Source organism: Galleria mellonella, unplaced genomic scaffold (assembly GCF_026898425.1).
Source record: "Galleria mellonella isolate WM207_F2 unplaced genomic scaffold, CSIRO_AGI_GalMel_v1 utg270, whole genome shotgun sequence".
Taxonomy (NCBI): Eukaryota; Metazoa; Arthropoda; class Insecta; order Lepidoptera; family Pyralidae; genus Galleria; species Galleria mellonella.
Window position 1 is genome coordinate 2,338,895 of NW_026442062.1, and position 23,021 is coordinate 2,361,915.

General features: G+C 31.4%; 1 protein-coding gene across 1 annotated transcript in view; it reads right to left on the reverse strand.

Annotated features, from left to right (window-relative positions):
* LOC113514241 (G protein-coupled receptor kinase 2) overlaps positions 1–23,021 on the reverse strand; it is a 64,004-nt gene that overhangs the window by 30,251 nt on the left and 10,732 nt on the right. Inside the window, exon 2 of the mRNA XM_052895307.1 lies at positions 17,667–17,762. Coding sequence (XP_052751267.1) covers positions 17,667–17,762 — 96 coding nt within the window. The remainder of the gene's footprint in view (positions 1–17,666; positions 17,763–23,021) is intronic.

Consider the following 23,021-nt stretch of genomic DNA (forward strand, 5'->3'; position numbering starts at 1 on the left):
AACGCACAATCTTGTGCCTAGAAATAGACATTAATTGACAATCGTTTTTTGCTTTGTTAAGAAAAACGGCAGGTTCGATTCACGCAAACTTACTAAAGTGTCTTATTAAAATGTACTGTATTTATTATTTTTATGTGTAAATAAATAATAATAACACAAAAAAATACAGATTTATTGGGAAACTCTTCCTTTTGAAGGTAGCTTAAAAGAATGTTCTGAATTTGTCTGCATTTGTGTGTGTGTGTGTGTGTGTGTGTGTGTGTGTGTGTGTGTGTGTGTGTGTGTGTGTGTGTGTGTGTGTGTGCGTGTGTGTGTGTGTGTGTGTGTGTGTGTGTGTGTGTGTGTGTGTGTGTGTGTGTGTGAGTGTGTGTGTGTTATTGTCACGACTGAAGCCACTGTAATTTTACAGAAACCCTGTCTCTTTCGTAGCAAATTCCACTCGTTTCTACTCACAGCTATAAACTTTAGAAGCTCACCTATTGATGTCTTTATTCTTAATTGACTACTTAACAAAATTACATCTTACCTCGTTTTATTAGCGGTATTAATCTTAACATTATAAGGAAACCCGGAAGTCTGTTGTAATTACGAACCATTGTCTGGAGGTTAAAAGGCCTACGTTACACCTAGCTATCAGGATGTAATAAAAGTAAAGCTCCAGCGGTCTGTAAACATAAAAAGTAAAGAGCAATCACCCCTAGGGTTTTCCTCGTAATATCCCTGCCTTCCCACGGTTCAATTAACAGCAATATGTAAGTAATAACATGTAAATAATGTAATGTGACTGACCGAGTAATAATGCGAAGTATTTATTGTGAGTAGTTAAAAAGGTAATAGTTTTACACATCTGTCCACGGACATAATTTATTTGTTTTAAGACTATATTTTTAAAATTTTACTCTTAATTCTATATATTCTCATATTACTTGTAAGTAGTAAAATAAAGATTATTATTATTAAATACCAATTATAGATAAATGGAAACACTATAAATTAAAAACAGAATTCCGCATCTATTATATAAGTAGATTTTGCTTCGCAACTAGTAAATTTTGAAAACGATATCTTCAATTGCCTTAAAATTAAATGGGATTAAAAATACATTTATTACGCATTATCACTTCGATTGCAAAAGAATTCTCAAAATCGGTTAAGAATTGGCGATGTAATCTCGTAACACAAAACATCAGAGCACAAAAAATAAAAACGAATTCACTTACTACGCTTGAAAATTTTTGGTAACAGTAATTAAGAAAAAGATGTCTTATAAATCTTTTTCTTAATTACTGTTACCAAAAATCAGAAATCTGAATTAAACTATTTACAATGTAAATAATGTAATTCATAAATTATTCAGAATTACATTATTTACATTATAAAATTTCGAGATTTTACTTCATATATCCGTGGTAGTCGAAATTTTTTATCAGGTACAATTGTTTCACTGGTGACAGCCCTATCGATTTTCCTAATATATTTTCTTATAATATTATATCGTATCGTGCTGGAATTCGTTGAGCTTCAGATAACAAGTTTTCCGTTCCGTGACCCTCATATAAATATATACTTATGTGGAGCTAGCTTTATGTGGAGCTAGCTTCAGATTGCGATCGACTCATAAAGGAATCAGCCGCACTGGAACAAACGAATACGCTATCTACAGAATATATTTACTTTTATTACGAATTAAAATAATTCCATATAATGAAAATTAGGTCTTCGTGAAGCAAAAACTCAAGAATTTTCCCATACACACCAATCTTTTTGTTTCTTTATCAGCTTTACAAAGAATATCCATGAAACACGATAATTAAACGGTTTCCACTCCAATAAAGTTCAACGATATATTTTTTATAGCTATTGCCAACAACAACATAAAATATGATTGTATATATCAGTGTGCCCGATGATTACATATTCCACTGGCTCTTGTTGTTTGAGTCTCTAGAGATCTTCATCTGAGATCGAGTTTACTATTTGAGCAGATGATCCACGTAACAGGGTCAATGTACATACATTTACCATTTATTTTTACAATAATAATAACTATTTATAAATTTTATATTTTTAATTAAATGGTAATTCGACACGCATGGAACTAATATATTATTTACTATTACAAGTATTTAATTTATTGTAAGCACAAACCATGAAATGCCGCCTATTGCTCTTTTGACGCATTTTTTTTTTTCGTTTTCAGAATATATACATTTTCTTAGACATATATTATAATTACATACATATTCAACAGTCCACTGCCTAAAAAGATAATGAAATAGTCTTGAATAATTACTGAACTTGCTTTAATTAATAATAACCATTTCGAAGTAAAACTGAAAACAAGCAAAAGAAAACTCGAAGGTTTAAAATTGCGCCAAGGACTAATAATATTTAATATTCTAAATACCTTCTTCAAACTGTAAGGTTTAGTTGTTTATTCTTTTATTACATAGTGTGATTAAATTCAATACACTCATTTTCTTGCTAATTTCTACGGAAGTGAATTGACTGTAAACATCGCAAAAGAAAATTTTAGGAATTCTTACTTATTGGAATCAAAGGTAGCAATTCTACGTAGAGAAATTGGAATTTATTTATTTTTTTGCCAGAAAATAAACCAATATAAACTGAACTTAGTTTTTTTAATGATTCAACATCCAATTATACTTTTTCAAGTATACTTCCGTATGACAAGACACACCTAGAAAACAAAGTATCGTAAGACCTTAATATCGTCGTTCAATGCAAATCGAACTACATTAAAACTGTGTAAATATGCAAATAATACAAAATATGCAAAACAAAGTAAATTATATTTTCAAATTAAACAAGTTCCATAGATATCATCATGATCACTAGATAATATACATTAGTAAATATACTTATCTATGCAAGTCGAACTGCACCTTCAATTAGAATAGGACTTCATTAGATAATTTCAAATTTGTAGAACATTTAAATTTTAAATAGGGTGTAGGCATGTAAAATTCGAAGGTTGTCCTCAATTTCCCTGGGATCCCCCTCATCAGATCCTGACTTAGTGACAATGGAACCAACTCAGGATTTGGTCCTATTGTCACCAAAGTCATCCTTTTCGAATACAACAAAAATTATAAAATCGATCCAAAGCTGACTGAGAAATAGGTGGACATACAAAAAAGAAACAAAAGACACACTAGAACATAGACTCTCAATTTCTTTTTTATTAAATCGATTAAAAATGCATTTATTAGACGTTTAAGGTTTCTACGAATAAGTGACGTGCCGTAATACTATATACAATATGAAGTTAAAATTGAAATTTCAACATTAATGTAATAAATGTTTATATTGTTTATTATTAAGAGTAAAGTTGAGATTGTTAGTAATAGAAAACATTAAACACTATTCCATCGATTTTAAAAATTCTTTCACTTATAGAAAGCTACGTCTGTAAGCTACGTAATAAACACTATATATTTTCGAAAATTGTATCTATCTGTACAAAGACAGATCACTAGTATTACATAAAATTATTTTTATTATAAGCATTTAGTAAAATGTATTATTGTAAGATTTAAGAATCATAAATCTACACAAAAATATTTTATGATTACATTAAACAATAATTAATACATTAAATGGTGTAGATGAAGAATGGATTACCTAACAATTCTATTATTGTATATTATTTAACAATGCATATTTAACAACGCATTTGGACATATTATTATAAAGGGTTACTACTGTCAGCACAAATCCAGAATATTAGTTACGTTTTCAGATCCATTTCACATATCTTTACCGGAAACCGTCGATTAGATAAATTGAAAATGCAAATTGTTTTAAGATCCGCATCACCAAAGTATCTATTCTAAAACCCCAGAGCGGTAAAAAAAAAGTGCGAGTAGGGCTGGCGCCTGTAGGGAACTTTTTGTATTCTGTTAATATACCATGGCTAATAAAAGAAATACATTTTACAAAAATAAAACAAACGTACCATGACTAAGGGAAAAACAAAATGTATTTCCTATATTTCTCGAGAATATACGTTTGACCGTTTTCTTAATTACTTGACATTTTTTTTTAGATTAGGTACGTCAAAGGAGAAATTGAAATAAAGGACAATTTTATTTTTTATTTTAATAAACAATCGGACACAAGACTGTAATAATATTACGGAAATTCATTTTTACTGAAAAATATAAAAATATATTTGGATTTAATTTTCTACGGGATGCAAAAAGTGGATAACAGCATAGCAAAAAATGTTTGCCGAATAGTACAAATTCATATTTAGGACTCATAACTAGAAATACAAAGTTGAAGTTAAATTAATTTACTAAAACACGGTCACCCAACCCAGGGACGACGCGGTTAACGTTACTTAAGTATATTGAACCCAACTCAACGATAACGCTTCCCAAATGGACATTACTTATTCAATACGACCATTTTACAATCGGCAAGTTTAGAGATTAAACATAAACAAACATATAAATGTTAACTCTTTATATAGACAGTAAAACTGTTGACACTTAGCGACAGTTGGTAGGGTTGGGGCATCGAGTGTAACATCTATTTTAGACGTATAAAGCAAGTTCAGTTATGAAAAACATTGGCTAGCATAGAGATTTGAAGTCGATAGTTTTTAAACTACCGGAAATACCATAAAAATTAAGAAAACAACAACCCATTTCCTGGAAAATAACCGTGTCGCCTATAGACAAGACAAGCAATATAAAAAACATAGATTTAGATCCATTTGTCTGGAAACATTCCTGAGAAATATACTTGTCATCTCGTGTCAGAGATTACATTGATTATGTAGCGATTGATAATATTTACGATTTATCACTATCATATCATCTGTGAACTGTACACTGCCGAATATAGACTTCCCCCCTAAAGGAAGGTTTTGCCCGTAGTTGTCACGGTTTTCAAGCGGGTTGATACTTGCAATAATTGAGCAAAATATACGATTTAACAGACAACATGTATTATTACTTCACGGTAAAAATAGATAAGACGGTAATACTTATTTCAAAGAAGCACAACTCCTTCAATGTTACGAGTACTAACAAATTACCTTTTATTTTTAAAATTACAATGTGTTAAACATTTACTAACAAAATTTGTTTACAATAAAGAATAAAAATTATTACTTTGTAGACGACAAAAATTAACAAAACGATTCAGTTTACTCAATCTATACAATATAGCCTATCGGTGGAGAATATAATAGTTTGCACACGAGTTAACATTAACGTAACAAGAAATGAGGTTCCTATGGGAAGAGAAAATAACTGATTCGTGCAAGCGAAACGTTAGGAAACAGTTATTAATATAAAATACACAATTCTGTTCATGTCTGTAGGCGACGGTTACTATTTTCCATCAGTTGGGCCGTCAGCTTGTTCCCCATTCTAAGTTGCATAAAAAAACAATTATAAATTGTGAAAAGTATCAATGTAAACGAAACAGATGGTCCAGATTGACTGGTCTACGTATAGACTTTAAACACAAGGTAAGGATAAGGATAAGGAAATTTTGTATGGTTTATCTTATGACACAGGCATCCATTAGGAATGTTTATCCAAAAATCCATCCATCTATTACTATATTATACATCTATATTATATATCTCATATCATTTGTTGCTTACGTGAACTGAAGATAAGAAAGTACGCGCGGACAAAAACGAACGAAAATTCACATGTTTTATTAGAATTATTATTATTTCATTAAAATCTATTGAAGTGACCAATCCATGCGACTCAAAGAAATTAATTTCGTAATCAAAAACATTACTCAACGGTTCCACTTAAAAAGCTAATTTAAGTAACGGCCGCGTAGTAATAAAATTTCCCCCCGGAGTTAATTTATAATAAAAATAAATTAAATTCTGCGTACACTGCCCCAGTGAGACTTATAGACAAGCAAGTATAAAGTGTATTTTGTGATGTCCATGGTACTGTTCACGTCTATAGGTGGCATTTACCACTTTCCATCAGGTGGGTCGTCAGCTTGTTTAAGCTTTAATTTGAATCATAACAACATCAACATGGTAAAATAATTTCTAACCACCCAAATAGGTGGAAAAGAGATTGTTAGTAATAGCCTCTAACAGCCCTATTGCTAACGATATACACTCTAAGGTCTACCTCCGCGTGGTTTCCCCTGAAAACCATTGTGGTTAATTCTTATAGAATTTTTCGCGAGGTGCCAACTGACCTGCTTGCATTCTAACCTATCATCTCTCACTGGTACCTCGCACAGCGGATACCGATAGCGCAGACAGGATTATCATCCTCATCCATTAAAAAAAACACTTAAATAATCCTCACGTTTTATAAGCATCCCCGGATACAAATAAAAAAAAATACCGTTTTGCTGTTAGTAGTTGCATCCTATTTGTAATCGTGACATAATATTCTAATAATACTTATTTCTATCCAAAGTTTATATATTCACTAACAAACCATTAAAGTCATGGAAGTCAAAACTCAAAAATTTAATATAGCTTATATATTGTATATCATAACCTTCAAGAAAAGAGCTGCTGGACTTTTAAAAAGAAATAATTTTTAAAAGGCCGGCAGCACACCTCATTGCCTTTAGTGTTGTGAGTGATCATGGGCGGCAGTAGTAACTTACCATCAGGTGCGCCCCATGCTCGTTTGTCCCCCTGTATAAAAACAAAATCTCTTCCTGTACCTTTGTTTAATCTAAGTAAAAGTATCCCACAGCATCTCATATATATTACACCCAGACAGCCTAGGCGTAAAGATTGACTGATGTTACAGCTTCGACAAGAGATCCTGTCTTCTGGACTTTATTATTCCTTATCAACACAAGTTTGCGTAGCCCCATCTCGACGTTATCAGAATTCAACCTCCATGTTATATTATAGGCATGCTATTTATAATTTTCATTAAAAAACAGTTCGATGAAACATCTGTGTAACATGCGACTGTAGGCAAGTTTACCTTCCGCTTGCATGTTCCGGATAATGGCGACGCAACGATATTTTATACAACAATAGTGTCACGCTGCTGTGATACATTTTGTTTGTAAGAAATCCCTGAAGATAAAGTATTATATTGAAAATGAGAAAATTCTCAATTTAAATATTCCTTTTTTCACATTTTCGATATGAATATCGTTTCTGAATAATTCTGTGTTGCGAATTTAACTACTTTTGAATGTTCTAAATTCTAGATTCTCTCATAAGAAAATTAAGTAAAGAAAGAAAAATAAAAAACTGAATTTATATTTTTTTGTCGTTAATTTATTCTTATTTTGAAATTTTATTATTAAATGACCATTTTGATTCCTTGAGTTTTTTTTATACCACTAAAGTGTCTAACAAGCATACAGCCCACCTGATGGTAAGCGTTTACCGCAGCCAAATATTTATATACAAGGAAATATTTACTACTTGAAAATACAGTCGGTTAGGTATCTGTTGTGATATATTTGATATTTCGTTTTGTCTTTACGAGTATGTCTCGTATAGATAGAATGCGTGTCAAATCACACTCATACAATGCCGTATGTGCATTAAATTTGCTGCGATATAATTGTCTTGAAACAAAAATGTCATCCATCATCAAATTACAATAACTCGACGTCGAACAAAAGTGGGCGAGCGTATCAAACGACATTTATTAAATATAACCTTTATCATGTTATTATTCAGCAATGAAGGACAATTTGAATTGTGTAACACGATAAGAAAAAACATTTTTGTTCCATACACGTCTACGCTGTGTATAAATTTCGTTAAATAGCAATAAAAAGTATACACAGCGTGTACTATGGAATTCCCTATTTTCCAGTGCCAAACAAATACCAACGTCTTTGAAGACTCGAAGCTTGTGATGCGACGATATTTGACGGGCGGTGAAACCCGAATGTTCTCGAAATTAATAACATCGACGAGACAGCAAACATTACGACAAAGGCGCCGAACTAAAAACAATAAATAGAATTTTTTAAATAAAAACATTTAATACGTAGATTTTGTAATTGTGTATTAAGCTTCAGATGAGTAGATAGCTAAAGAATAGTAATTAACCTCCAACTGGATTGAAATCGTTGAGAACAATCTAAAGGTGACGTTAGGCTCAACGCGGAAATATTGGCTACTCCCCTATTGCAATTGTTGTATTCTGTAATCGTATAAACAGATTTTAAATTCCTTCAGATGCGAACTTCTGAACTCGACATTATGCTGTTTTTTTAATTGTTCATCAAAGTTTAACTTTGATGAGTACAAAACTGGGTGGATCAACTAATATACAAACATCATCAAATCTGCTTTTAAACAGGTATGTAATGACAAATTTAAATAACGAGATTTGCTTTTCAACATTATTCCATGATTTTAACCCTATAATAGAAGAATACTAACTAGTGAAGGAAATACACGCTCGAAAATAGAACTCGACGTTCTAACAATAGAAATAAGAATACAAACTGTGCATGTCTACAATTTTAAGGCAATTAAGTAGCTGCTAAAATTATTGTTTATCTACATGGCCACTATAATGTTAACCGGTTGTATAGAGCAAATAAATTTCTATTATATTCTGCAAAATCCTAAAATACACATTACATCCTAAGATGATAAACATTGCGTATGCTGTAGCTTTTAACAGCTTATCGCATTAAAGGAATTATTTCCCAATAGCAGATTGAACCTTTGACCTCGCTGTCACGAAGTTACCGTCGGTGGCACTCACTGCAATATTATTTATGGAATATTAGAAAGCAAGAGGCGTGTCCAATCTACGTATTTAAGAACGATCGAAGAAGCTTTTAACCTTTATGATATTTTTTGTACATAGATTTTAATGAAATACAGGATTTATTATATTTCAGAAAATATAATAAAATAAATATAATGATGTTTAATCTGAATATATTTAATTATGAAGATATTTAATTATAGAATGGGCCCACCCCTACCTTTCCCGTGGACGTGATAAGAGACGACTAAAGGAAATTAATGATCGAGGGATGGGCAGCAGTTGCCAAATTGCCAAAAGCTAAATGCAGTTGCCAACCCACCTGCCACACTATATTCAGCAGTGGGCAATTAACAGCTGATATGATAATTAAATTTGCACAAAATATAATTATCAAACAGTAATAAATAATATTTTCTGGCCATTTTCAGCATGTTTTTAATAAATATCTGAACATTTAGAATATTGTTCTGATTCTAATAATAATTTAATTGGTAGAAGAAATTTCATTTACGATTGTTTCCTGAAAGGCCAACTTCATTATGAAAACCATTGTTTAATCCCTTGAAGTCTGTACAAACATTAACTATCTTTGTACAAAGAAAACAAACCGCCACTCTGTGCACACGCTTATTTACAGTCTACATGTGTGTCGTGTTGTCGTGTAGCATCTCTAATACCCAGGGTTGTCATTAGAATGTATGTAAACTAACAGCTATATTTACCATATACATAATAAATGTATAAAATCGAATTTAGAATCTCTATATAAACAAAATATTAATAAAGTAATTGTAATGTTATAAAATTACTAGTGAAATCTACGCGTACGAAGTTGCGAGCGAAAAACTAGTATTACTAAATAATAATTTGTACAAAATAATTTTTAAATCGTCCTGTTATAATCCTATTACTCGAACAGTAACATCTCAATCAATAAACACTTAATTGCTTTTCAGAGATCGGAACGTCCTTAGTCCAGATCACTGAATCATAAAATTCATATTTCGATCATTAGAACATCATTGTCACTTTTACTCGTTTACTCGTTCAGAAAGCACGTGAAGCTGTTATTTGTTAAGTTACATTTGACAGAAAATATATAATTTATTTGCACTAAAAATATCTTCGGATAAAAATAACAGGATCGTACATTCACAATTTGGTAAGATCCAAGTTTCAGTCGTTTCAAGGTATCATTTTGGGTGACGTGAACCATTCCTATATAAACACAGGATACTCATTCCTAAATAATGAAAAAATTCGCTTATTTCAACTAATAATAATATTACATTCAATAATATGCATGGTAGTAGTAGCCCTACTTGTCCCTACTACCGTGCAGCTTGATTTATTGTTTTTACGACACCCTTGCACAAATGTGAATATATCATGTGTAAATAAATTATTACACCAGATGAATCATTTTATTACCCTTGCTTTTATAATAGAAGTTTGGCCACTTCCTTTTATTAGTATGAAAACAATTAATTTTTATGAAATTCTGAACACCTTTATGGACTCTTATTATAAAATATGTTGATACACGACTTAATTGTCACATAGACATGTGATTATTTTATTTACGAGAAACAAGTTTAATCTTCACATGAAACCAACACGGGATTAAAATACTATCAATTGCAAAAAGAAATGTTAAAAAATTGGTGACGAAATCGCGTAACCAACACATAGATTCAGAAACTCTTCCTTTTCAAGTCCTTTAAAAAATCGATAATAATTGGTCCTATAAATAATAACTACGCCAATTAAAAAATAATATCACTTGCGACGTAAACATCGTCACAATAAGTGGCTTCATGTTTGTTGTAACTTTTAATTTTTTAATATATCTCTTATTAATCAATGATTACAGACAATTAAGAAAAATTACGCTTAAATAAAATGCAATGATATAATTTATATCAAGTTTTTAAAGAGTTAGAAAGTAGTAACTACCTATTATAATAGTGCTAGAAGTACATGTCTATAATAGTACACATACTAAGTTAATTTAAATTGGCCCCCTTCTGTGCATACGCTCCAGGCGGTAATGTCAAGAACCAAACTAGGATTCTATATGCCCATATCAACAATTTAGCGCATGGTGTATATTAATTTTGTATCTATTAACCAAGTATACATTTAGAATTGCTATTCTTGACATAAATAATAAATACAGCAAGGATAACAAATTACATAACTCGCAATTTGTATAGATGGTAAGGACATAATTATTATCATCCTCATCATGGATATTGATGTTAAATACGGCTTAATTATCACCTTTATTATAGTTATTCATGTATTCAAGATGAAGAAGGTTGCACTATTCCATCTAAATAACATCAATATACGTCAAATATGAAAAGTATATAAATAATAAAGTCAGTACGTCCATTTAAGATGTTTTCGATAACATTCGATTTGGTCTCAGTTTAATGACGTTAAAATTCACCCCGTGTCCAACTTATTTTATATACACACAATGAAGAAGTAAAGAGCCCATTATCTTAATATCGTCGTATTCATGACATATTTATTATTTACGTGCAAGTATACATTATCTTTCACCCAATCGAAAACATAAATTATTGCAAATTTTGGGCTTTAATAAAGATTAAATGTAAATAATTATAAAAAAAAATTATTTGGCTTATTAAAACTAATTAAGATTTTAATTTTTGTTATGAACCAAGGTACTAAATTTAAAATTTCACGTGTCTAAACTAACGTCTACTATTCTAAACCGATAAAATTACATACAAACTTTCAACCCATGTTTTATTCCATTAGATTGAATTTTCAAAATTCCTTTCTTATTGTTCGCTCACACTATATAATAAAAATCTATCTGCAATATTTCCAGATTCTAGAATCAGCGTTTATGAGTGTGTGTATAAATAAATCCAAAGAAAATTCATTACTTATTTCGGTAGCATTTTGTTTCAGCTACGAATTAAATTCGAGCTGACTGTTTCATGGTAACCCCTCTGTTTTACGCGATTTGCCGCAACTTCGAAGCAAATGAAATACAGCGTTAATCGAATGAGCTCATTGTTATCGAGACAGCTACGATTTCAAGTCTGCTTCCCTTCCATTCGAATGCAAATGGTGATTAATCGATTACTAAGTCGGAACGTCATCGCCATTAGGAGATACCTATATAAATTTGATTAACAATCCAAACTGAAAATAACTGGGACTTCTAATCATCAAGCGCTTGTCTTGTCTCAACTTTGTTACTCAGTGGAACAATTTCAAATTGAGCATTATGGATTTTTATGAATATGATAGTAATATATTGAAAAAAACTCCCCTTAAGGGAAAGGCTTATGTTCAGCGGTGGACAGTTAACGGCTGAAATGATGATGGTAATATTGTATTTATTGATATTATACATATATTATACTCGTGATTGAAATTATATTATTAAAATTAACTTTGTTGTAATAAAATTTTATGGGATTGAGTGCCTGAAATAAATGAATTTTATATTTAATTTAATATTACCATAAATAATATTGAGACCCTTTTTTAAACTATCTACTCTGTATCTGTGCAAGGTTTTTATTTAACTTTTCCACACGCCCCTATTTAGAGCATCACTGCTCTCCGTCTATAATCGCGAAATCGGAATTAAAATAGATTTAATTTTTTTAAAAACATTTTAAGCGTTATCTCACAAAGGTTATACTCAAAACTAATTCTACATATTTTGTATATAAAAATAATTAAATAAAATCAAAATTAAAAATATGGTTGTAATACTTATTATTTATTAAAATATCAAAAACCTCGTGGCATGTAAAATTATTTATATGCTGAGTTATTTCATAAGAAATTTGATTTAAAGTTTTCGGTCTGAACGGAATTTATAGATAAAATACCCGGAGGCAATGATGGTCCGTCAATATTATGTTTAAAACAAGTAAATTTTGTTCCGGAAAAAAAACAGATACTTCAATCGTGAGTAAAAAATACCAATGAACAAGATGTTTTGTAGACACGTTAGATTAAATATATCTTACTTAAAAACAAAAATTCGGGTGTTTAAAATTAGGTACATTTTGCATCCAAACAAGCAGAATTTGAATCTGCATAAAAAAGCACGTGAAAACTATAGATAATAAAAATAACTCATAAAATTGGTTTTAAATAGGCGACGTAATCACACCCATCACATAGGCACTAAAATTACAGACGAGTTGAGAACCCAATCCACCTACAACTTACTTCATAATAAGTACAGCACTTGAATATATTTATACATTACTCTGTATTTATATAAGGTTAGTACTTTTTCAACCGACTTCAAAAAAAGTGGAGGTCCTCAAATCGGTTAAATTTTTTTATGTTTATTTCTTTAGAACTCATGTATAAAACGAATTAAAAAATTATTATATTACATGATAATGGAGATTTTTATAAGTAAAAGAGTATTTAAAATATATTAAGAATTTTTAAATTTAACCATTATAGTACAAACCGAAAGATAGTTCTTCTTTATAATATTACTTTAGTTATATCGATTTAGGTATATTGCACAATTTTACATAACACAGTAATATGGGATAGTGCTTCTTATTAATATAGCATTCCCATTTCTAGGAAACAAGTAATACCACCTTGAAATAACTAGGTCACAGAGTATGTCATTCCATTATTGTAATTAACAATAAGTATTTGTACCGCATACATCTGTGGTCAATATAGCCATAAAAATTCTACTAACTTGATGATTAAAAGTGTAATAGGCAATTTTATGACTTACAGCATGCTCGTATCTGTTGCAAACTTAAAATATATATTTTAAGTAATAAGCTCTTTTCAGACAAAAACTTCTCTTTCTTCGTGTTTTAAATAGCTATATAAAAACGTTTGAATTGTATTTAAACCGTTGTCAGCGACTTTGTCACTACCAATAACATAAAAATATCTCCTTATCCTAAATTAATATTAAGTAATGCATCTCGCAGTAACACGTGAATTTATCTTATTTTGTTTTTATTTTTGTATGTTTTAATGACTACTATTTTTATTGCAAATAAATTAATATGTAAATTTTACAAATAAATTACTAATAACAATACAGAAAAATACGTAAAAAACATATATTTGTTGACCATATATTATATATCCCAAATTTAACTGAAATAACAACGTTTACAAAGGGATAAAATTACCAAAAAGGGCTTGAAAAGGCGGATCCAATTTCGAAATTAATTATATTTTTATAAAAGTCATATTGATGAATCGATGATCAAAATATACTTTTTTAATAAAAAATATTTGCTTACTAATCAATCTACAGCCAAGTAAGACAAGTTTCACGATACCGACGCTTTGTTGGTCTAGAACCGTTAAATCACCAAGAGATAAACAAACTTACTATTAAATTTTATTAGTAAAGAATATAGACTGCTCCTGAAATGGATGATAATAAGTAGGGTTGATATGCAAATGCAATGCAGTTTAACGTTGCATTATGCACTCCACGAGAACGTTACCGTTACCAAAACGAACAGAATTCAGCAATGAGAATTTGAACAAGTAATGCGATTATTATTTATAAACATAAAAAAAAAATTCACCTTAAGCGTTAAGCGGGACGGAGGAGAATAAATGAAAGAGCAAATCAAGAGAAAGTTTGAATTACTTAAGCTTTTGTTACAATATAGAGTATCATACATCTTCCAAACTTTTCATTGTACAAAATTTATATTATATATATACAGATATTAAAAGAGAAATGAAACAGAAAGCATTTAAATGTTTTTGAAATAATTTCTATCTAGACATAGGAATTAATCTGAGATTTAGATTCGTACTATATTCTTATATTCTAACAATTTACGCATTGAATGTACCGTATTTTATTATTATATGAATGTTTTCTGCATAAATCTATATTATAAATAGAAGGAGAATCTAACTAACATAGTTAATTAAAAAAATATTCATTACATTACCACATTAGTTTATAAACTACGCTACAAATTCTCAATATAACTTTGTACCTAGTATTACAATGATACACGTAAGAAAACTTTATATTGAAGAGCTGGGCGATTGTTTTTAGAACTTAATCGCTGTTTTAGCGTCCTGTAGCAAAATCAGTCTTTAATCGCGACAAAATTTGTATGAGACGATCGCTGGTGGCATATTTATTGTAGAAAAAATATCAAGACCCGTTCTGAATTATTGAAGTTTTCGCGCAACGTAAACAGAAAAAGTGTAATCGAATTTAGAAAGTGTTCGTTTTTAAAGTCGCTTCAAAATCGATAATTTCATTACCCTGTAATGACATTATCAATTTTTAAACGACTACTTCGGTACCTACCTGTGCTAACAAAATTTGACAGTGTCAATTCCAAGTGTAAACATTTCACTTAATAATTTCACCGTTTCCTTACATTTAAACGCCATTGAGATTAAGCACGCGATGGATGCCATAGCATCCCATGAGGGGGAGACTCATTCCCCTCGTTAAGGAAGTACACTGGTTCCCTAAACTACAAGGTGACCTAGTATGCTTTTTGGGTCACGCACTATTATAGGGCAGTGTGATGTGAGCGTGCGTAACGTCACTATTATTTATCGATTCATTTATAATTACTAAGTGGGTTGACCGGATAGCTAAAGTTTCATGTTACACATACTTCGACAAAAGTTTCTACGATATTTTAGAAGGAACTTTACAGCCATATAGCTATACTCTTGCAACCGGAACAGATTCATGCATAAATACACTAGCTTATCTAACAATAATTGCTATTACAGCTCTTGTTATGAAAATAAATATTAAATGACAATATATAATAAAGATCAAACAGCAGCTAGGTAGAGGCATAGAACATGCAGCTAACACAGCGGAACTCGTAATCGAGATAAGGAGGCAGAAGTGCCATTACTCCTACGCTTGCAACCGATTACCTAGTTAACATATGTACACTGTAATAAATACCACTACCGATCCGGTCCCAAGTATTTGCTTGAGGCTCTAGTTCATCCATTCCCTGAGCGTCCAATATCATTTCAAGTGGTACAAAGTCACTCATTTCCATTACTTCTCCTTTTCAACTTACTTCAAAAAGAAGGAAATTCTTAATTCGGTTGTAGTTTTATATTTATTACCTCATAACCACGTCAGTTGTAAACCGTTTTGAATTTTTTTTTCGAAAAGAATATGCGTACAAATTGATGACACAGAAATGTTATCGAAAACGCCTCAGTATTTCAGTTATTATATCAAAAATATGAAAAATCCTTCCAAGAAATATTTCTTCTGTATACTTTGCTATTTTTTATATTAAACTTATATTTGTTTACTATGGTACCTGTTTGTACAATATCGTAGTTTGTGAAAGTGAGTTTGTTTGTCTTTTGCTTATTGCGGGCTTAATAGTTCAACCTATCATTATAAAATTTGGTATACGCGTATTATATGAGATAGAGAAAGACATAGGTTACTTTTTATCCCGGTCAGTGAAGATATTCCGGCCACGGAGACGAAGTCATAAATATAAGCAATTATTTATTTATTCACAATTTGTGTATGTTTGTTCCGTTTACATTATTTTTACCGGTACCTTTCCTGCACTAGATTACCCGCCAATTAGTTACTTTCTTTCTTACTACACTGGCTTGGATGGAAGAAATCTCTTTCAGAGATAAGCCCACCCTTGCTAACAAGTTGTTAATCGCTATATTGTTTTCAGCAAGTTATCATCATTTTAGCAGCAAAAAGTATGTACCTAATAAATTCAATCTCATAATATTTAATTACTTTTCTTTTTAGCAAGGCAGTACTATCGACCGTTAGATTAATTACATCTGTTAACGACGTTTTCTGCCAGAGAAGTATCAATCGTAAATTAATTTTATTTAAATTCCAATCTACATCTTTAAATTATTTGATTTATATTCAATTAAGTTTGAAATATATAATCATTATTAACTAAGTGTTAGAGGCATATAATTATTTTGTGTCAATAACAAACGCAATAGTTGATGCAACACATTCTATCGATACTTGAGCTTCTTTTATGGTGGCACACTCGCATAGTTCTCACGGCAGGCCCTAAAGGTTGATCTGAACATTGTGTATGCTGGAATTCCAAACTACAGTATTATTTTACAATTATAGATTTCTCAACTCCTTGTTCAGAAAAATTTATTCTGGCACTAACTTGTAATTGCGATTTTATTTGTGTTTAACAGTAAACTGAACCACGAAAATAGATTTTAAGTGACTTAAAAAAAAAACAGATTATCAATACGTCACTGTTTATTTTATGTATATATATACTCATTTTTACTCTACCATACCATACATAGTCATTTTGTTCCAGTTAAAGCCAGTTTGAAATAGTATTTTTTATGCAACATAGAATAGTAAACAAGTTGACGGCTCACCTGATGGAAAGTGCTAACCATCGTCTATAGACGTGAACAGTACCATGGGCACAACAATGTATACTGTGTCGCCTATGACACCCTTCATGCGTTGCCATTCTTGAGGACTGTTGTGTTATGGCTTTGTGCCCTGTAATTATTTTGCTATAATCCATCCTTCAAACCGAAATACAACAACGCAAATAGAAAATCTTTAAGGCAAAAACACGAATGAACAGAGGTACCCGAACAGGTGACTTTGATACAGTGTCCCTCTGGTGTTAAAGTATTTTAAGTTTTATTTAATCTAGTATAACACAAACGCTATTTCTAAATTCAACTTCTAAGATTACCATGATTTATCTAGTTATACTATTATATTACCAACACGTAAGTAATCTGCGACATCTCATACGTATGAGAAATAAAAACGTTTGACTCGTTATCTATGGTTATAAATAACCAGTGCGTGCGACAGCTCCAATGGTGTCAAGTTAATTTACAACATAATTATAAGTAACTATCATAAATACTTACCTATTTTTGTTTTTATATCTAAACATTGTGATATGTGTGGGAACTGGAGGATCTTCCGCCACTTTTTGCTTTTGCCCTTGTTGCTATCGGAACCGCCTGGAAAAAAAAAACATTATTACTGAGGAGTGTTTCTAGAGAGAGGGATGACTATAGAATGTTAACCCCTCCTGCGCTAACGGTACGCTAGCGGGGTACCCGTGAGGGATGATAGTTGAGAGTAAAAATGCAGGTCAATTAGTATGTCGTGATGAATACACCAGGAATTCAGCACGATAGTTTCCAGGGAGTACCAAGTGAAGGTCAACCTGATAGAATATATTGCTAGCAATGGAAATGGTACTTCGCGTTACTAACAATTCCTACCTCCAGTGGGAAGTGTTATTGAGTGTAAAACAATAATTTTGAACAGGTAAAAAAATAATTTTGAAATATAAACCTCACGTCAACTGGAAAATACTTATTTATTTATTTAAAGGAACACCAACAGCTTTTGCATTATAACATATATAACAAACATTAAATATAATACAATATTAATGCACATGCCTATTATAGGTATTCACAGCATTTAGTTTAACATAGTTATACAGTGCGAAAAAATGAAGTAACAATTACAATGAATTAAATAACACTAGACTACAAATATTTTAAAAGTTGCGTTATTAGTTATAGAAATAGACATATAACCTAAGTCGTGAGCAATATTATTATCATAAAGTTTTAATATCATAGATTTTTTTATACAACTTAGAGCAAACAAGCTGACGGCCCACCTGATGGAAAGTGGTAACCGTCGCCTATAGACATGAGCAGTACCATGGACATAACAGAATATACTGTTTCGCCCATGATACCTCCCATGCGTTGCCATTCCTGAGGACTCAGATGTTATTCCTCTGTACCCAGTAAATTCACGCCATATCTCACCCTTCAAACCGAAACACAGCCATGCAAACACAACTGCTTTTTTTAAATTATTTAAAATCTCACATGAAATCAGATTACAACTACAATTTTTTTTTTAAATACGCCTTACGTATCCAATTATAGTCTCCTACTTCAGTAGGATCTAAAACACGTTTGAAAAATTCTTTATGTTCACATAAAGAATTTTTAAAACGTGAATTAAATTTGTAATCACCAATCCCGGAAACGGACCAACCCTAAAAAAACCTAATACCCTCGAATTTCACTTAAAATCATGACTTCAAACTTGTCACTAGCGGTTTCTTAATAGATGAAAATGGAATCGTTATATTGCCTACCCTATTTGTTTACGTATCGGAGATACCATTAAGTATTGATATAATTAGTTCAGTAGGCCCAATACAACGAATTCACCAGATTTCCATGAAGAACGGCATTGACCTGTCAGGATATATTGCTAGTAATAGGGTGCAAGATTCCTTTACAAACAATTTTAGGATCTGTGGAGACAAATGAGTTTTATCTACAGATGACAAAAAATCACGTTGTATTCGCCACTGGACGGAGACCTGGGTTCACTTGTGTTTGTGTATTAAATTTTGAGTGAAGCCGTCTTTCGCTTGCGTCATGCTTCGTCTTCATTCTATCATTCTTATCATATTCATGGATATACATATTTAAACGTGTGCTGCGTACGACGTGACAAGATGCACGGTCAAACGCAATATAAAGCGATCCTTTATGTTATAGGTGACTCAAGACGGTTATATATGACGGTATATGGGGGAGACCTATATTCAAGAATAGACTATGAAAAGCTGAAATGATGATAATAATATTTCAATAGAATTCATAAAAAAGAAATGTCAAGCTAACAAAAGCAAGTCATAGAATGGTATGCGAAAAGCATTCTTGTTCTTAAGAAAAGGGTCAGTTTTTATACTAAAAATGTTTATTATTATTACATATCTAATTATTGCAGATAGAAAATCATTATAATTGATGTTAGAGACTTGACTTGGAAGCAAGTCATCCATACTATTGACGTATTTAAGATTGTTTTCCAGATGGGGCCTGGCATCTTAAAAAATGGTGCATTATGTACTTTTAGTATCTTGGCTAAAAGCTCCGCTCGAAGCACCAGATTATTCTGGAGTGAGCACGCCCCTCCCCCTCTCCCACTTAAATATGGCTATGACCCATACCCAATACATAATTCCATAATCATAATGACATTAAAAAGGATCAGTTTATTAACGATCGCATTTCAAAATTGGAATATCAACTCGTCAAACTTTATACTCATAGCCAGTTGCGCAACGAATAACGGGGGTACTTTAGTGTTTTACTAAATGAATATTGATGTTGCAATACTAACTGTAAACGTAATACTCGCGATGATTTATACAGCTAATATAATTTCAATGTTAACCCGTTACGTGCTCGTTACCGCAGTAAGCACCTATATTACACGTCTACTGCATTTAGAACAATTAATCTAAATATATATATATATATATATATATATATATATATATATATATATAAAGAAACTGGCCGACAGAATATAAATAAATGCAGATTGAAATAGAGAAATCGTTCTACAGACAGCATCGCACAACCAAAACTACCGGAACTAGATGTAGTGGAAGTCTGCACAGTAGTAAAAGATTTTTGACAATGCACATGGAAAAAGATGATAATGAGTATACGTCATAACACTATACAGAACTATAGAGCAGAACTAGATACTAATGAAGAAGAATGAATGGAGATATCGGTAGGGGCCGCCCTAGATGGACGTATGTCGACCAAATAGACGACGTGCTGAAGAAGGGCCAAATTAAAAGTACCCGTAACCGGCGAGCGTATATGAAAAGATTGATAAATGTGGAAGAAGCGAAAGAGGTTTGTTTGAATCGAAGCATTTGGCGTTCCATTGTTTCTGCCTACCCTAATGGGAGACAGGCGTGACTGATATGTATGTATGTATGTAAGATACTAATCTGTAATAACGGATCATTGGAAATAGTTAATTTTGTATATGTTAATTTTTTTTTATGCAACTAATTACAGAAAGAAAGCTAACTATCCACCTATGAAAAGTTTCAACTGTCGCCTATAGACATGAACAGTAACCATGGACATAATAGAGTAACCTGTGTGGGCGACACGATGATATCCTTCAATATTCTATTGGAATTCTGTAAATAGCACACAATATTTGTACTTAAATTTTATTTATTGAAATCTTTTGAATGACTTTAACAAATTAAAAAATCTCTAACGAACAAAAAGTACAATAATCATTTATTTATTAAAGGTTATACAAGTAGTATACTCTAAAATTGGAAAACGAATCCCGCTGAGGTAAACAATGTATACAGCTTCATTAGACTATGTTAGATTAAAAAAATAAACATTTGTACAACAGCAGGCAATTAACGAAACAGACTAATGTACGCTCAAATCCATTTCAATTTAATAGCATATTACATCAAAACGCCATAAATGACTTCGCTTAATTGGATTTCAATAATAAATGGAATCAAATTTATGTGCTGATTATTACTAGTTACTTTAACGGCAGGCCAAAACTTTATTAATTATCATGTTAGAGGTCTAACATGTTAGAAGTAACACGATCTTGTTTGGCGCTAACTAATTTATTTGAAAACAAGCTCTGACCGAGACTTACTCAATCCGTTTATTGTAGTTTACTTACTTAAGGTTGACAAAAGTCATAAGACCGCAGTTGTGATTATAATGTGGCTGTATTAGAATATTCAAAAAGATTACAAAATAAGATTATAAGTAAGATTTTTTATTATATACGCAACATGAACTTGTGTAAATCTCAGTTTTTATTTTGATCCATACAATACTCAAGAAAAGTCAACAGGCAAAAGAAATACTCTATAGCAATTTTGAGAGCCAAATAGTAAAATTTATGTCGTAATATGTTCTAGACAAATACATAAGAGGGGAAGAAATTAAGTAAATAGATAGATAACTGATCTTTAAAGACAACTAGTATTGGCTGAATGAGTGGTTATAAAAAATTAAAAACCATTAAACTAATTAAAAAAAGAATTAGATTCTAAATTCAACAATATTTTTCGTTTGTATCTTCGCTAATTAAGAACCAATTTTAGCAATCAGTAAGATAAACAATGTATTTAGACAAACACGACCTATTTCCTTAACCTATAACCTTTTCATGCCTATGTTTATAATACACAATAGCAGGAAAACAATGGGAAGCGGAAATATTAATATAGGGAAATACCTGGACAATGCCAATATTGATGTAACCACAGCCTACCTAGCTGTGGCTACATATTATAATCAATAGAATAATTTATCTCGAGCTGCCAGATACAGAACGTGGTAAACCAATGAATGGAAGGTATTTTTATTTTAATAGGAGCATAATGAAACGTTAATCCAGTCAGCGCTATTGGTATACGATGACGGAGTACCAGAACTCCCTGGTAATAGATGAGGATGAACTTATGAACTCAGGTCAGATGGTCCATTGTGGTAAGTTAACAACGATGGTACCAAAAACACCACATGAAGGTCGACCAGACAGGACATACTGCTAGCAATAAAGACTAACCTCCGTATTATTAACAATACCTTCTCCCGGAGTGATATCGTATCTATCTTAATATTAAAGATTCACTGGTTAGATTCGAATATTCTAGATATTTTATAAAGAGACGTTGATATAGCAATACTCCTTTAGAAGACCATAAAATATTTCGTTAAAACATTATTATAAAATGTGCAAATAAACAGCATTCGAAATTTCCCACCAATGCTTCTTTACATATAACCTTTGCGTATAATAAAATCATACTGAAGCAAAACAGCACTTTGTGTCAGCCTTTCACGTAAAAACGTGATTCCAATTGTTTTTGCGTCATCCTTCTAATTTGTAATTGGTAATAACTGTTTTTGATCTGTGGTTTATTTTTTGCTTTCATTGTAGAATAATAATAAAAGTATAAGTTCCAGTATAAAAGTGTATAACTGTATATTCCATATGTAAAAGTGTAAAGTGCTAGTATAATTTGTCAAGTATATTTAATCCACTTTTGTTAAGCCATTCTCCATTGCAATAAATACCCAGTGAGGCCTTCTAAATTCTAAAATATATTTCTGCTATGTTCCTCCTCAAATATGTTTGATATTTTCTTCAATTATCTTGATATTTATTTTATAGTCAGATCCTATCAATCATTTTTTATGGGTGAAAAGGGAATGGTAACCCTTCATTCCTGAATTCATCAGGAATTAACCATGATAGTTTCCAGGGGGAACCACGAGGAGGTCGACCTGGTTTGGTATATTGCTAGCAATGGGACTGTTAGTCTCCATTACTAACAATCCCTTCCCCCCCCCCATATCAACCGTTATATG